At 49.5% G+C, this 13,754-nt stretch overlaps 1 protein-coding gene across 1 annotated transcript; it reads right to left on the minus strand.

The window, feature by feature from the left end:
- Nucleotides 1-581: 581 nt before the first annotated feature.
- Nucleotides 582-4,981, minus strand: TMEM86A (transmembrane protein 86A). Its single transcript, XM_070428174.1, has 3 exons — nt 4,843-4,981; nt 2,432-2,696; nt 582-2,077 (listed from the first exon to the last, which is right to left on the minus strand). Exons 1-3 carry the CDS (start codon nt 4,861-4,863, stop codon nt 1,641-1,643), a joined length of 723 nt encoding a protein of 240 aa, XP_070284275.1. The 5' UTR covers nt 4,864-4,981; the 3' UTR covers nt 582-1,640.
- Between the last annotated feature and the right edge of the window lie 8,773 nt (nt 4,982-13,754).

Raw genomic sequence — 13,754 nt, forward strand, 5'->3', positions numbered from 1 at the left:
ACTATACAACCCCTCTACTATTCAAAACCACCCAAGGCTTCCCTTTCAAATTCTGGGTCAGAGCACTGCCCATTAAGATGCAAATGTCCCTGGAGTAGGGGAGAAACATAATTCTACCAGGCTTCACATCAAAAGTATGAATCACCCAGTCTAATCCCATTCCTCCAAGCTGTTCAACTGAGCCCTGGGTCTAAGAAGAGAGAAGATGGTTGAAGGGAATCTGGATTGTTTGGAGCAGGCAGCAGGTCTGGGGTGAGGCAGGGAGGAGGTGGGCAGCAGGAGGACACAGAGTAACTAAGAACCACCAAAGGTGCTGGGCACCCATGCACAGGCAAGTGCCTCAGGACAAATTAGGACAGTGGCAAATTCTACCCATCCCCCATCCTCCTGAATTACGTTCTCACCCACACATGTGACCAGGGAAGTGAGACCCACTCCAACCAGCAGTGTTACCAGAGCCAGGGAACCAGACTGGCGCCAAGATGCACTGGCCAGTACTGTGACCCAGACTATGAGGACATCCAGGGCCCCTGGCTCCATGCCCCCACACCCTCCTCTCCAGGATAGGCAAGCACCACACAGACAGAGAAGCAGGGCAGCCAGCGGCCCTTGGTTTTTATTTTTATTTTTTCATATGAACAGTAAAGGATGGAATTGCCCCATCCTTGCTCACCTTGCATTGAATGTGCCTTGGGTCTTATGACCCTAGAGTGTCACTGGAGCCCCCCCTCATCTTGCTCCCAGTGCAGGGTGGTAGGAAGAAAGAACTTGGGGGGGTGTTTTGGGGGACTCCCAGCTCTCCAAGCCAGGCCCAGTATCCCTTCAGCAGCTCCCTGAGGCCTCTCCCTATAAGACTTTGACAGACAGCAAGACAGAGACAGATGGCAAAGAGAGACACAGGCTGGGAGACAGATTGCACACACATAGACACACACAGGCTGGCCCCTTCCTTTGGCATGGTTCACCCTCGCCCTGGGGATAGGGTCTGAGGGTGGTGATGTGGGGCCTGAGCTCTGGGCTGGCCTTTGAGAGAGATGGGACCAACTTGAATCCTTGATACCCCAAGCTCCCAGGCCAAGGAACTCCCCTCTCTTGCCTACTTGGTCAGACACTTTCCTACCCACCACACAGAGATTGCAATTGTTCAAGTAACAAGGATAGGTGAGGGAAAGGGAGACTCCACTCCATCCAATCTGCCCACCTAGGGGCCTTTGAAAGGGGCTTCAAGCCTTAGCACAGATTTCTCCCCTCCCCCTCAACTCTACATAGATCAGGGAGAGTGAGAGTGGGTGAGCCAGACTCTTCCATCTAGTAGAAGCGCGGGGAGGTCAAGAAGCTGAGCACCATCACCCTCCAGAGGGGTTTTGACAATCCCAATGGGGTAGAGGTGGGGAGATGTCTACTTCTGGCTCCAGCAAGGAATATTCGTCTGACTCTCTTTAGCTCTCAGCATTGCCCTAGACCACCACCTCTGCTAGAGGTCCTTTCCTGCTCACCGCATCAAACTTGTACATTTTCCAGGTGGTACCTGCTGCCTCAGTCTGAAACTGCAGCCATCCTGAACCAACTCTTGCAGGTTCCCAGGTTCCGGACCCCAGTCCCAGGAGAGGACAGGTGACCAGAACCTAGCCATTGGGGTATCAGTTGGCCTTGCTCAGTCTGTAGTCTTCCACTGGCTCCCGGTTCTCAACAGCTGACAGGGCAATGAGCATCTGGGCAGCATAGTAGGTGGACATGATGAGTGCCCTCGAGTAGGGCACGGGAAAGCAGAACTTGTTGACAGCGATGGTCACGTCAGAGATGATAAAGAGCACTGCACCACTGCCAGCCGCCAGCTCAGTCCAGCGCCAGGCCGCCCCGACCAGCCGTAGCCCTGCTATAGCCCGCCAGCCCATGAAGCTGATAAGGGCCACATAGGCCCCCACCAAGTAGGTGAAGGGACCTGAGAGGCCCGGGTAGAGGAAGGCATAGAACAGGACCGACAGCACTGCCATCACCAGACCTGTCCGAAGAGCCAATGGCCGCATACCAAAGGCTGAGGCGTAGAGCATGTGGGTCACAGCAAACATCAGTAGACCTGGGAGTGAGAGAATGAGGCGCTGCTGAGGGCAGGCTTAGGTGAGTGATGAGTACAGGGGCTGGGGTGGGAATGGAACATTTGGGATAACCCAGGAGCTTTGTTTTGGGAGGAACAGGGGTGGGAAGAAATCCACAAAGGTAAAGACCCCCAGCTCCCCTGAGGAACTCCAGAACTGATCACCAGATCACCAGCAAGGTCATCCTCCAACAGGGGCCCCACAGTTAGTTATGGGTCTCAAAATCCCTCAGATTCCCAATATTCTTGTTCCAAAGCTCCCAAATCCTTAGCCCTCTAGGACTCTCTAGCCCCCAACCCCAGGATTCCTCCCAGGTAGCTACTGCAGCAACTGACCGTGTACAAAGTAGCCCTGGTCCTGCCAGATGAGGAAGGCATCACCTAGGGTGGAGAAGATGAGCCCTACAAAGATGCGTGTGGCACTGGGGTGAGCCAGCAGGAATCCTAGGCCATGGGCCAGAAGGAAGAGCCAGAGGCAGAAGACGGGCAGGCACTTGATGAGGGCGCTGACCCACGACGGGCTGGACGAGGGCAGCCAGAGCACAAAATACACGCAGGTGGCCTTGAAGAAGGGCACCAGCTTGGGCCCCTCACTCTTCACCTGGAGGACATAGGACAAGGGCAGCACTCAGAGCTCGGGAGTTCAGAGCCAGCCCAGACATTCACCCCAGAGACGGGCCCACCTCCCTGTTTGGAGGATTGACACACAGAAACCAGTTTGGCCTGCCCCAACCAGCCAGCAGAATGTGAACAAGCCCATCACTGCCCTGAGGCTTCATCCATTAGGAAGGGGAAGGGGCTCCACTATTCCTGCTGGCCATATCCATTGCTGACCCTGGGGCAGGACCAGAATGGTTACTCACTGGGCAGAAAACAGATCTTGGGATAGTGTCCTCTCCTGCAGCCCAAACGCTTCACCCTTCCTGCCCCCCCTCCTTGGCCCTCCCCAAAGCCCCTTTAGCTCCTCTCTGCCAGCATCAGCCCTCAGCTGTCTGGAGTGCAGTCAGCAGAAAACCACAGAGACACCTGGCCAACTGGCCAACTCATGATCCTCAGCAATGGGGCCGGGGCACAGGCTTAGGGCCCTAGCAACACCAGGTGAGTGCCAGGAATGCATGAGGTGGTACACTGCCAACCACCCCAGGCCCCACAGGCTCTCTCCTCAACCAGTCTGCTCCTCAGCCTCCACTCAACTGCTCCAGTGTAAAGGCAACCATCATGGGCAAGGCGAGGAGCTAGGGATGCTGGCTAGAGAAATGGACCCAGGAGTTGGGAGCAAAACTGCCCCTGAAACACCTGCAATTTCAGGGACCTGGAGGTTGGAGGGAGAGGGGATGTCAGTCTCATTTCCCAGTGAACAAGCACAATTCAAGGCACCTCAGAAAGAGAGACGGGAAGGGGTGGGGGTTCTCTGTCCAGCTTTTGATCTGAAGCCAGCAGACCGGCTGGGAAGAGATGGGGAACTATGAGGGGGAAGTTAGAGCAGCTGACTCGGGCTCAGCCGGCCTGGGGAGGGAGGGCAGCTAAAGAAAGATTGTGGCCAAGGTCACTGCAAGTGCTCTCTAAGCTTGTTCCAAAGCTCCAACATCCTTGGGAGGAGATGGGGAACAAGCTCCGAGATATTCTGAACATGTGATCCCCTGAAACTCCTTTCCTTGGGCTTCTGGTACAAGGTCTCTAAGAGCTAGTCAGAGCAGCTGAGCTGCCCTGTATACCCAAGCTCTGCCCAAGTGATGGTGCCTCTGTCTGGGTGAGCTGTCCAGCACAGGGCTCAGGGGACACACTCAGTTTCCAGATCACCAGTTACCTGGGGACTGATCAGACTGATGCAGGAGGTTGGAAAGAGCAAGATGGGTGGTTCCAGGGTCTAAGACTGCCCTTACTCTGCCAGGGTAAGAACAGGAAGAAAAGATGACTCCGTCCCTTCCTCTGGATATCCCCCCATCCAGGCTGGGCTGGGCAGGGCAGGGCAGGGCAGGGCACAGGCAGAGGAGGAGACTGAAGGAGACAGATGAACAGCCCCCACGGAACCCAGATCTCCCCAGCATCCACCAGCCAGCCCCTGGGAGCAGCAACCTCTGCTCCAAACCCCTCCCCCAGCCCCCTATTTTCTAGAAGAAATGGCCAGTAGTACGGGGGAGACTTTGACAGTCCTAAAGAACCCAGCATTAGAGGAAATATGGGGAATGGGTTAGAGTTGAGAAAGTCGGAACAGGAAGAGGTGTCAATAGATAACGACCCCTCTTCCAGCTGCGTCTTATCTACGAAGCTTTGACTCGGGTGCGTCCCTCCCCGACCCAGACTTGATAAAAAGGGGGTAGGGGAGGAAACAAATGTTGGGGCAGGGTTCCCCGGAGGACCCAGGCACCCTCCCTCGCCCTCTCCCACGCCTCCCCGTAGGCAGCCCACGCAGAACCCGGCAGCAAGCGCCTGCACCCTTCCCGTCCGGGCAGCACTCCCGCCGACCCGCGCCAGACGCGCAGAAATCAACAGAGTCACGCTTCCGAGTCACGTGCCCACGGTGCCCCTCCCCGACTCGGAGGGGCGGGGGGCGCGCGGAGGGAGGGCGCGGGGGGCCTGGGAAGCCGGGAGGCCCCGACCGCGGCCGCCTCCAGCCGGGAGACCGCTGCTTCGGGGCCCCTCCCCGTCCTCGGCCCCCAGGGGCTCGGCCCGCCGCAGTGCAGTCCCCGGGCCGGTGGGCTCGGGCCGCGCAGGACGCTGGCTCGCTCGCTGGCTCGTTCACTCACCACGGTGACCGGGGACACCATGGCGGAGGCGGCGGCTGCCGGCACCGGCTCCGGGCAGCGGGGATAAGGACGCGCCGGAGGCCAGGTGAGGAAGCGACGGGGGGCGGACAATACCTCCCGCGCTCCGGGCGCCGGGGGTTCTGTCTGCGATCCCCGCGACGTCACCGCGGACTGAGCCAATGGGATGGCCGGAGTGGGGGGGCGGGGCTAGGCTGCGAATAAATCCCACCTCTTACCCCACTCCCTCACCCCGCCCCAGTCCCCAAGGGCTTTTGCTCCCGGGACGGGGCTGAGCGAAGCCAGGCCTCCAGGGAAAGCAATGCCAAAGCATCCCTGAACTAGACGTAACCCCAGTTCTTGGGGGCGGACCGAGCTTGTGTGAAACACAAACATTCCTGTCCTAGACACACGGCTACACACATTTTCTCATAATCCGGGGATAAAAGAAAAAGACAGGTTCCCCTCAGCCTTGCAACATGCAGTCCACGTGGACACAGTTAAACCCACATCCTTTACTGTGTGCAAACACACATCCAGATGGACACGCAGTGGTCAGCAGACATGCAACTCTCAACATGAAAAGAGGCACATTAGGTACACAGCAGCCCATGGACCCCTCATCCTAACATACACACAAGCAGCTACAGAATCACAATTGCCCTTAGGCATTAGCAATCACAGACACAAAACCAACAACTGCAGGTTGACACACATCCTTCATCTTAAAACAGAGACACATATAGGCTGCACACAGCTGTAATACAACCGTAATACATAGAAGAACACACAGGAAATGATGGATGGACAGGCAAAGCTGAGCATACTTATGGACCCAAAGGAATGGGAACTAACTTTGCCAAAAACACAACTTAAGCAGATTTAATGTTGATATCACACAGACCACAGGTACACAGGCACATTTAAAACTGTGTTCAGAATCACAGGAATTACATGGGTGACTTGATAGGCAGTCACGTAGACTGGGATCTAGTCCCAGTTTTGTCACTTCATCTGTGTGATTGGGTGAATCATTTCCTCTCTCATTCCTTGATTTCCTCATATGTGAGTGGATGATCTCTAAGGCTCCTTCCAAGCCCAACATGTGTAGGAAAGTGTAAGGGTTCAGAAGAGCCTCTCCAAAGTATGCCACTTTGGCATGTGGATTATTTTGAGCTGAGGGCAATAAAGACCCTGCAGGCTCATGAGAAACTTTAACCTCTCCCTTAATGAATGTAAATTAGGGGCCTTGCCCATATAAGAGTTATTGCCAGAAATATCTTTTTATGATCTACCTATAGGGCAGGGCAAACTTTTACTTTCTAAACATCTGCTCTTCTTATCATCCTGTAATGACCACTTGAAGCCCTCAAGACACCTTGCCTCATCCTTAGCTCAGAATGTCATATGTACCTCAATTAACTTTCTGTCCCTGAACCTCTCATGTATGTGGAGTCTTTGAGCCTCCTCCTCAAGCTAAAATAAAACTAGGTACCTAGAGGAAAAGATGCAAATTAGGAAGATGTACTAGTAGTTAGACAGATAGATCAACCAATGATGTTACTTAAGCTATGGTTTTGAGGGTAGTTGTTCTTATCTTATAAATCTTTGCAAAACCAGATATACAGCTGTAGAAGCAGTTCAAAGCCCACCTACATTTATCATCCCCTGCTCCTAAGGCTGAAGGGGGGAAAAGAAAGCCAAAAGGGTTGTGGGGTTTTTTGTTGTTGTTTTTATTGTTGTTGTTGTTTGCACAAATGGCTCCTCTGACCCCAAGGACAAATACAAATAAATCTTAATAGTTTTCTCCACAAAAACTAATAAGAAAAAGCTTTTGCCATCAAAGTAGGTAAATTTAATTTATTCCATATGCCAGAAGCAGTTTGGATGCAATTTTTACAGTCTTTTTCATTATCATATTATGGTAGTAATTTTAGAAATTATGAAATGTTTTCATAAATTTGTCAATCTAAAATAATACTTATGTAACAGACAGTTCACGGTTGCTTACTTCTTAGTTTCCACTAGAAATTAAGGTTTTTAAAGGTTAAAAATTGTATGTGAGAGTACAAAGTACAATAGACTTCAGCAATCTAAATTGAGTGCCAAGAATAATGCAGAAAAGGAAGATAGTTGATGAACTTTATAGGGTTCTAACGTAGAAAGACGATGCTGATTTCTTGGGTATATTCAGTCTAAATCTAAGTTTAGAAGAAAAGTTCATCATTAAGCACCTTTACCTTCATGGATAAGCTTCAACTTGCTCTTGCCAAGAGAAGAGTGCTTGATTTATAGAAGGCATTATTACTTTTGAAGAATTCAGCATTTTTGTAAACTTCCAGATATCATATAGATTTTGACATATAAATGAGTTTTCTGAAATGACACTGCCTCTACTTCTATAACCATTTCATCTGGACTTTCTAATCAGTCCTATGAATGTGTTCCTAAACGTGTTTATTGAACACATATATAGCTGCCTTATGACAATTAAGTACATGTTATTGAAGGAGGAAAAAAAATATTAGATTTTGAATTGAGGATGTAGGCTCCCTCTCATTATAGTGTTTCTTTTTCCTCACTAGTCAATGACTTTAACCTAAATTGTAAATTTTTGTAAAGAGTTCATTGTTTACATCAAACTTGTATTAAATAATTCCATCCACTTATGGAAGAGGAAGATATAGAAGAGCTGGGTACTAGTTCATATACCTGAGTCAGTAAAGACTGAAATAATGTCCCATGTTGAGTTGGTTATTTTGAAATGTGATTTAAAAAATTATCATTAAGCTAAAACAATTTTATTAGCTAGATGATTGCAGAATATGATTCCATCATATTTTTCAGTACAGATAGTTTTTACTGTGGGGTGAAATTACACCCTATGGCAGTTGCATTTAGGTTCTAAGGAAAAGAATCTGCAGAGAAATCAATGCAGTATATAATTTTTTAAATATATTTTATTGATTTCTTACAGAGAGGAAGGGAGAGGGATAGAGAGCCAGAAACATCAATGAGAGAGAAACATTGATCAGCTGCCTCCTGCACGCCCCCCACTGGGAATGTGCCCACAACCAAGGTACATGCCCTTGACCGGAATCGAACCTGGGACCCTTGAGTCCGAAGGCCGACGCTCTATCCACTGAGCCAAACCGGTTCTGGCAATGCAGTATATAATTTGTCCAGATTCATTTTTATTTGGGGCAAGAAGTTCTAAAATATCCCCAAAGCAGTTTACTAATTTATTGAAAGCCCTCCAAAAAACAGAGCTATTGGGAAACCATGATATGTGGGTGAAAAAGAAAAGCTCCCTCCGTTTTTTGGAGGGAATAACTTTAAAAATACTTAAATGACTAAGTTTACTTGGTGCCATTAAGAATTAAACTTGTTGATTTTAACATTGCTATTACATCTGAAATAAACTTGTTTAATGTTCTGGTAGTTAAAGAAAATTTTAAAAATTTTAATATATGTAATTAAAGCTACAAAAATCAATGATAATAGGAAAAACAACTATATATACCAAAAAAAATAAGATATGTTTTGGCTTGAAAAAAAAAAGGTATGAGATATGGAGATGTGTTTCATTAGGGAAAGAAAGTGATTTTTATCCTGATTATTTCTGAATTGGGTAAGAGAACAAGAGACCAACTAAAAGAGACACAGAAAGGTGTAGAAAGTTTATGAAAAGGAATCTTGAGAGAGGAAATTTTATATGTGATCAAGCTGGATAAGATTGAATGAATTTATTAGAAGTTTTTTAAAATTAAGCTTTACTATCAATAGTGTACTAAAACTTCTGGAAAGTGAAACGTCTCAAGAAGTTTTAGAGGAGGGATTTAGAACAGGCCACCCCAGAATTTGCCACTTTGGCATGTGAATTATTTTGAGCTGAAGGCAATCAACACCCTGTAGGCTCACCAAAAACATGTACCTCTCTCTTAAAGAACTTAAATTAGGGACCTTCCTAGCCAGTGTGGCTCGGTTGGTTGAGCGTCATCCCATACACTGAGGTTACATACACCAAGAAGTTGCATACACCGAAAGGTTGCCAGTTTGATTTCAGTCAGGGCACATGACCTGGTTGCAGGCTTAATCCCCAGTGTAAGCCTAAGAAGCTTCCTGGTCAGGGCACATGTCTCAGCTGCGGGCTTGATCCTCAGTATGGGGCATGCAGAAGGCAGCCCATCAGGGATTCGCTCTTATCATTGACTAGAGGCCCAATGCACAAAATTCGTGCACAAATAGGGTCCCTAGGCCTGGCTAGCGATCAGGGCCGACTGGGACCTTCTGGCTGCTGGCTGGGGCCTTCCTTCATTCTGTGCCACCCCCTGGTGGTCAGCACCCATCATAGCAAACAGTTGAACTTCCAGTCGGCCGAACTCCTGAGGAGACAATTTGCATATTAGCCTTTTATTATATAGGACTAGAGGCCCGGTGCACAAAAATTTGTGCACTCAGCGGGGAGGGGGGGTTCCTCAGCCCGGCCTGTACCCTCTCACAGTCTGGGACCCCTCGGGAGATAACGACCTGCTGGCTTAGGCCTGCTCCCGGGTGGCAGAGAGCAGGCCCAATCCCTAGGTGCAGCCCCTGGTTGGGCTCAGAGCAGGGCTGATTAGAGAGTTGGGGCGCCCCCCCCCCCCCCGTCATGCACAGAGCAGGGCGGATCGGGAGGTTGCGATGCCACCCTCAGTCATGCTCAAGGTAGGGCCGATTGGGGGGTTGGGGCACCACCTCCTGTCACACTCAAGGCAGGGTCGATGGGGAGGTTGCGGCGCCACCCCCTGTCACTCACAGTGCAGGGCCGATCAGGGGGTTGGGGCTCTGCCCCCTGTCATGCAAAGAGCAGGGCCCATCAGGGGGGTTGGGGCTCCATACCCTGTCATGCACAGAGCAGGGTCAATCAGGGGGTTGGGGAGCTCCCCGCTGTCATGCACAGAGCAGGGCCCATCAGGGGGTTGGGGAGCTCCCCCCTGTCACGCACAGAGCAGGGCCGATCAGGGGTTGAGGAGCTCCCCCCTGTCACTCACAGAATAGGGCCGATAGGGGAGTTGGGGCGCTGCCCCCTGTCACACATAGAGCAGGGCGGATCAGGGGGTTGGGGCGCCACCCTCTATCACCCACAGAGCAGGGCCGATCAGGGGGTTGGGGCGCTGCACCCTGTCACACACAAAGAGCCGCAGGGTGATCAGGGGGTTGGGGAGCTCCCCCCTATCAGGCACAGAGCAGGGCTGATCAGGGGGTTGGGGTGCCTTCCCCTGTCACGAACAGAGCAGGGCGGATAGGGAGGTTGTGGCCCCGCCCCCTGTCACACACAGAGCCTCAGGGCGATCAGGGGGTTTGGGCGCTGCCCCCTGTCACGCTGATCCCGGTGCCGGGAGGCCTCTCAGCTCCACTGATCCCGGTGCTGGGAGGCATATTACCCTTTTACTATATAGGATAGAGGCCTGGTGCACGGGTGTGGGCCGGCTGGTTTGCCCTGAAGGGTGTCCTGGATCAGGGTGGGGGTCCCCACTGGGGTGCCTGGCCAGCCTGGGTGAGGGGCTGATGGCTGTTTGCAGCTAGTCACACCCCCTTCAGGGTGGGGGTCCCCACTGGGGTGCCTGACCAGTCTGGGTGAGGGGCTGAGGGCCGTTTTCAGGCTGGTGGGTGACTGAAGCTCCCAACAGCTCCTTTTTTTTTTTTTTCTTTTTAATTCTGCGACAGCTTTAGCTCTGAGGCTTGGCTCCAGCTCTTAGGCCTCGGCTGCTGAAAGCAAGTATCTGGTTTGTTTGGGTTCTATAATCGAAACACTGTTTCAACTCCAGCTCTGAGATCCCTGCTGGCTGAAAGCAGGTTTCTGGGGTTTTGTTTAGCTTCTATATTTGTAACAATATTTCAAACTGCAAGCTCAAAGGCCGGCAGCGGCAGGCGGGGAACGTTGGAGTCCTCCGTCACTGAAGCAAGCAAGCCTCATGTTCGCTTCAAGCTGCCTGGCTGCCGGCCGCCATCTTGGCTGGCAGTTAATTTGCATATCGCCCTGATTAGCCAATGGGAAGGGTATCGGTGTGACACCAATTTGCATGTTTCTCTTTTATTAGTGTAGATGTTTCTAGCTCTCCCTCTCTCTGCCTCTCTGAAATCAATAAAAATATATTTTAACTGACCTTTAGACCACTTCACAACAGACATTCCCTTTGGCTTAAACCACATTCCTCTTGCTAAGACCATCATCTCTCCCCTCCAGACTTTCCCAGAATCCCAACCCACCCAGAGAGTTCTCCACCCAGAAAAAGCCCGCTTAGAGTCCTTTAAAATATCTGACTCTGCATCCCTGACTGAAGGTCACCCACAGCCTTCCCCTTTCCCTCCAGGCCCTTTCTGCATAGAGCCCCAGTGGCCAATGCACTCTGCCTGCCTGCTCTGTTTTCTTTCCAATCCGAGGCTGTGGGGAGACCCACCTTACCAGAACAGGAGATTAGAACACTAGAATTGCTGCCCCCAGGGTTCATTCTCCCTCTCTCTCTCTCTCACACACACACACACACACACACACACCTTCCTGCAAAGTGTGCTGCCTGGAAGAATGCTGGATTAAGAGTTAAAAATACTGGTCTTAGTGCTAGCCCCTCCTTCTCTGTGACTTACTATATAACTAGCTCACTACCTGACTGTATGACTTATAATACTAAGTGGGACCATCACTCCATCTTAGCAGTCTGTTTCCTCATCAGTAAAATGGAAGAACGAACTGGGCTCTGTGATAAGTGCAAACCTGTCACTTTTCTAGCCAAACGCTTTAACGTCACCTAAAAATGGCATTTTTCCATTACTCTGGACCTTAATTTCCTTCTCTAAAACATGAGAGAGTGGGACTATAAAAGTGGTTTTCAAAAAGCAAAGACTATCTGCCCTGGCTGGTAGCTCAGTTGCTTAGAGTGTCGTCCCTGTCCGCCAAGGTTGCAGGTATGATCCCTGGTCAGGACGCATACACGAAGCGACCAGTGATTACATAAACTAGTGGGACAACAAATCAATGTTTCTTCTCTCTCTCTCTCTCATCAATAAGTACAATTATTTTTTAAAAAGCGAAGACTATCAAAATTACTTGGAAAGCTTTTTAAAAACATAGGTACCCACCCAGACCCACTAATAAAGCAGCGCATATTTCAATGCGCTTGGACACACAAATGCCTAAATATACAAAACATGAGACATAAAATTGTCATCCGCAAGGCTCGAATTAATGTTTACCCAAAAGGCAATGATCATACACTCAGATCGCCTGCAGAGTAGAGGCATCTTCCCTCTGTGCTGATCGTTGTCTGTTTGCTCTTCTAACACCCAGATCCATTCTTGGCCCCTCTCTACCCTGGAGTCTGACCTCTATGAACTATCACCAGGGCTCTCTTGCTCTCTGGCTTCTGATTGAGTTCAGCTAAGGAGAGCTGGAGGCAGCTTTTGATTGTGGGGCAAGAGTGTGGTTGGGGTTCCCCTATCACCAGCTTGTTGGGCCAGGTTGAGGTTGTGACAGTGGCTGAGCTCATTGAGCTCCAGGCTCCCACCCTAGACCTCAGGCTTAGATGTGGCAACAGCCTCCAGCTGTTGCAAGTTTTTAAATGCCTCTTCAGCCCTGACTGGTTTCTTCAACCCTGCCCACATCTCTGCCAGCAGTTACTACATTCTCTTCAGTTACATTCTTCACTTTGCCAGCACCCTAACTGATAGTCACAAACAAAACAAGGCACTGCCCCCTTCCCAAAAAGAAAGGGCTTATCTGATTGCATTCCTATGGATAAGATATCTTGTTTGTCTCAAAAATAAAATTTTATTTTACTGTTTGGTGTTTTTATATTGAATTGCATAATGCAAGGGGGAGAAAGTGGGGTACAACTTACTGAAATGAGGCATTCCTTCCTCTCTGTACCCAAGTTTGAAGTATGGTAGCAATCATCTCAGGGAGAAACTATAGTTTAACTTTAACCCTGCTGTTTGGCTTCTGTACTTATTTGCTTTGTTTAATAATAGAAAAGTTATTTTAATTTTCTGAATTATATAAATCACCCCATTCGATTAAATACCCTATTGATTGTAATGTGGATATCCCATTGGTTGTGGTCATGCTGGTCTTAGAGAGCACATTTTCCTTTACCTGGGAAGGACAGCACAATTATCCCAAGGTCAGAGGGCTCCAGTTAACGTGTCCCTGTTGACTCAGTGTTCTGGAGACCCAAAACTGTGATTTAGATAACATGCTGCTTCTGCTTCTGTCAACTGCTTTTTTGCAAACCAGGTTCCTCATTCCAAACCTTGGGATGTAATCAATACCTTTGTGATCTTTGCCTATATAAGTCTGGTTTTGCAGCCATGTTATCACTATGAGATTTGGGGAATGGCCCCTCATAGTCCCGGATTGCAATAAATGTGACCCTTTAATTTGACTTCTTGAGGCGTCCTTCTGTGATTTGCGGGGTACATTACAACAAGTTCACCTATTAGCATGGCCCTTTTCACACAGTTTTGAAATTTTCTCTTTACTTGCTTGTCTCCCCTATGAGAATGTGAGCCCATTAATCTGTTCATTTATTCACCCAAGTAATGTTTAGGGTGCACCAAGTATGTGCTAGCCAGTATGTTTGGTGCTGGGGTTTATTTTTTAAAATATAATTTTTTAAATATATTTTATTGATTTTTTACAGAGAGGAAGGGAGAGGGATAGAGAGTTAGAAACATCGATGAGAGAGAAACATCGATCAGCCGCCTCCTGCACACTCCCCACTGGGGATGTGCCCGAAACCAAGGTACATGCCCTTGACCGGAATCAAACCTGGGACCTCTTAGTCCGCAGGCCAATGCTCTATCCCCTGAGCCAAACCAGTCAGGGCTAAAATATAATTTTATTGACTTCAAATAGGAAAGGAGAGAGAGAGAGAGAA

The sequence above is a fragment of the Myotis yumanensis genome, unplaced genomic scaffold, assembly GCF_028538775.1.
Source record: "Myotis yumanensis isolate MYYU_CA2020_CCGP unplaced genomic scaffold, mMyoYum1.0.hap1 SCAF_10, whole genome shotgun sequence".
Taxonomy (NCBI): Eukaryota; Metazoa; Chordata; class Mammalia; order Chiroptera; family Vespertilionidae; genus Myotis; species Myotis yumanensis.

Excerpts from the sequence above, each read along its gene's own strand:
- TMEM86A (XM_070428174.1), bottom strand. The coding sequence starts at position 4,863 with ATGGTGTCCCCGGTCACCGTG. Across the intron at positions 2,697-4,842 it reads TGGTGTCCCCGGTCACCGTG|GTGAAGAGTGAGGGGCCCAA; the intron begins GTGAGTGAACGA and ends TATGTCCTCCAG. Across the intron at positions 2,078-2,431 it reads CCAGGGCTACTTTGTACACG|GTCTACTGATGTTTGCTGTG; the intron begins GTCAGTTGCTGC and ends TCTCACTCCCAG.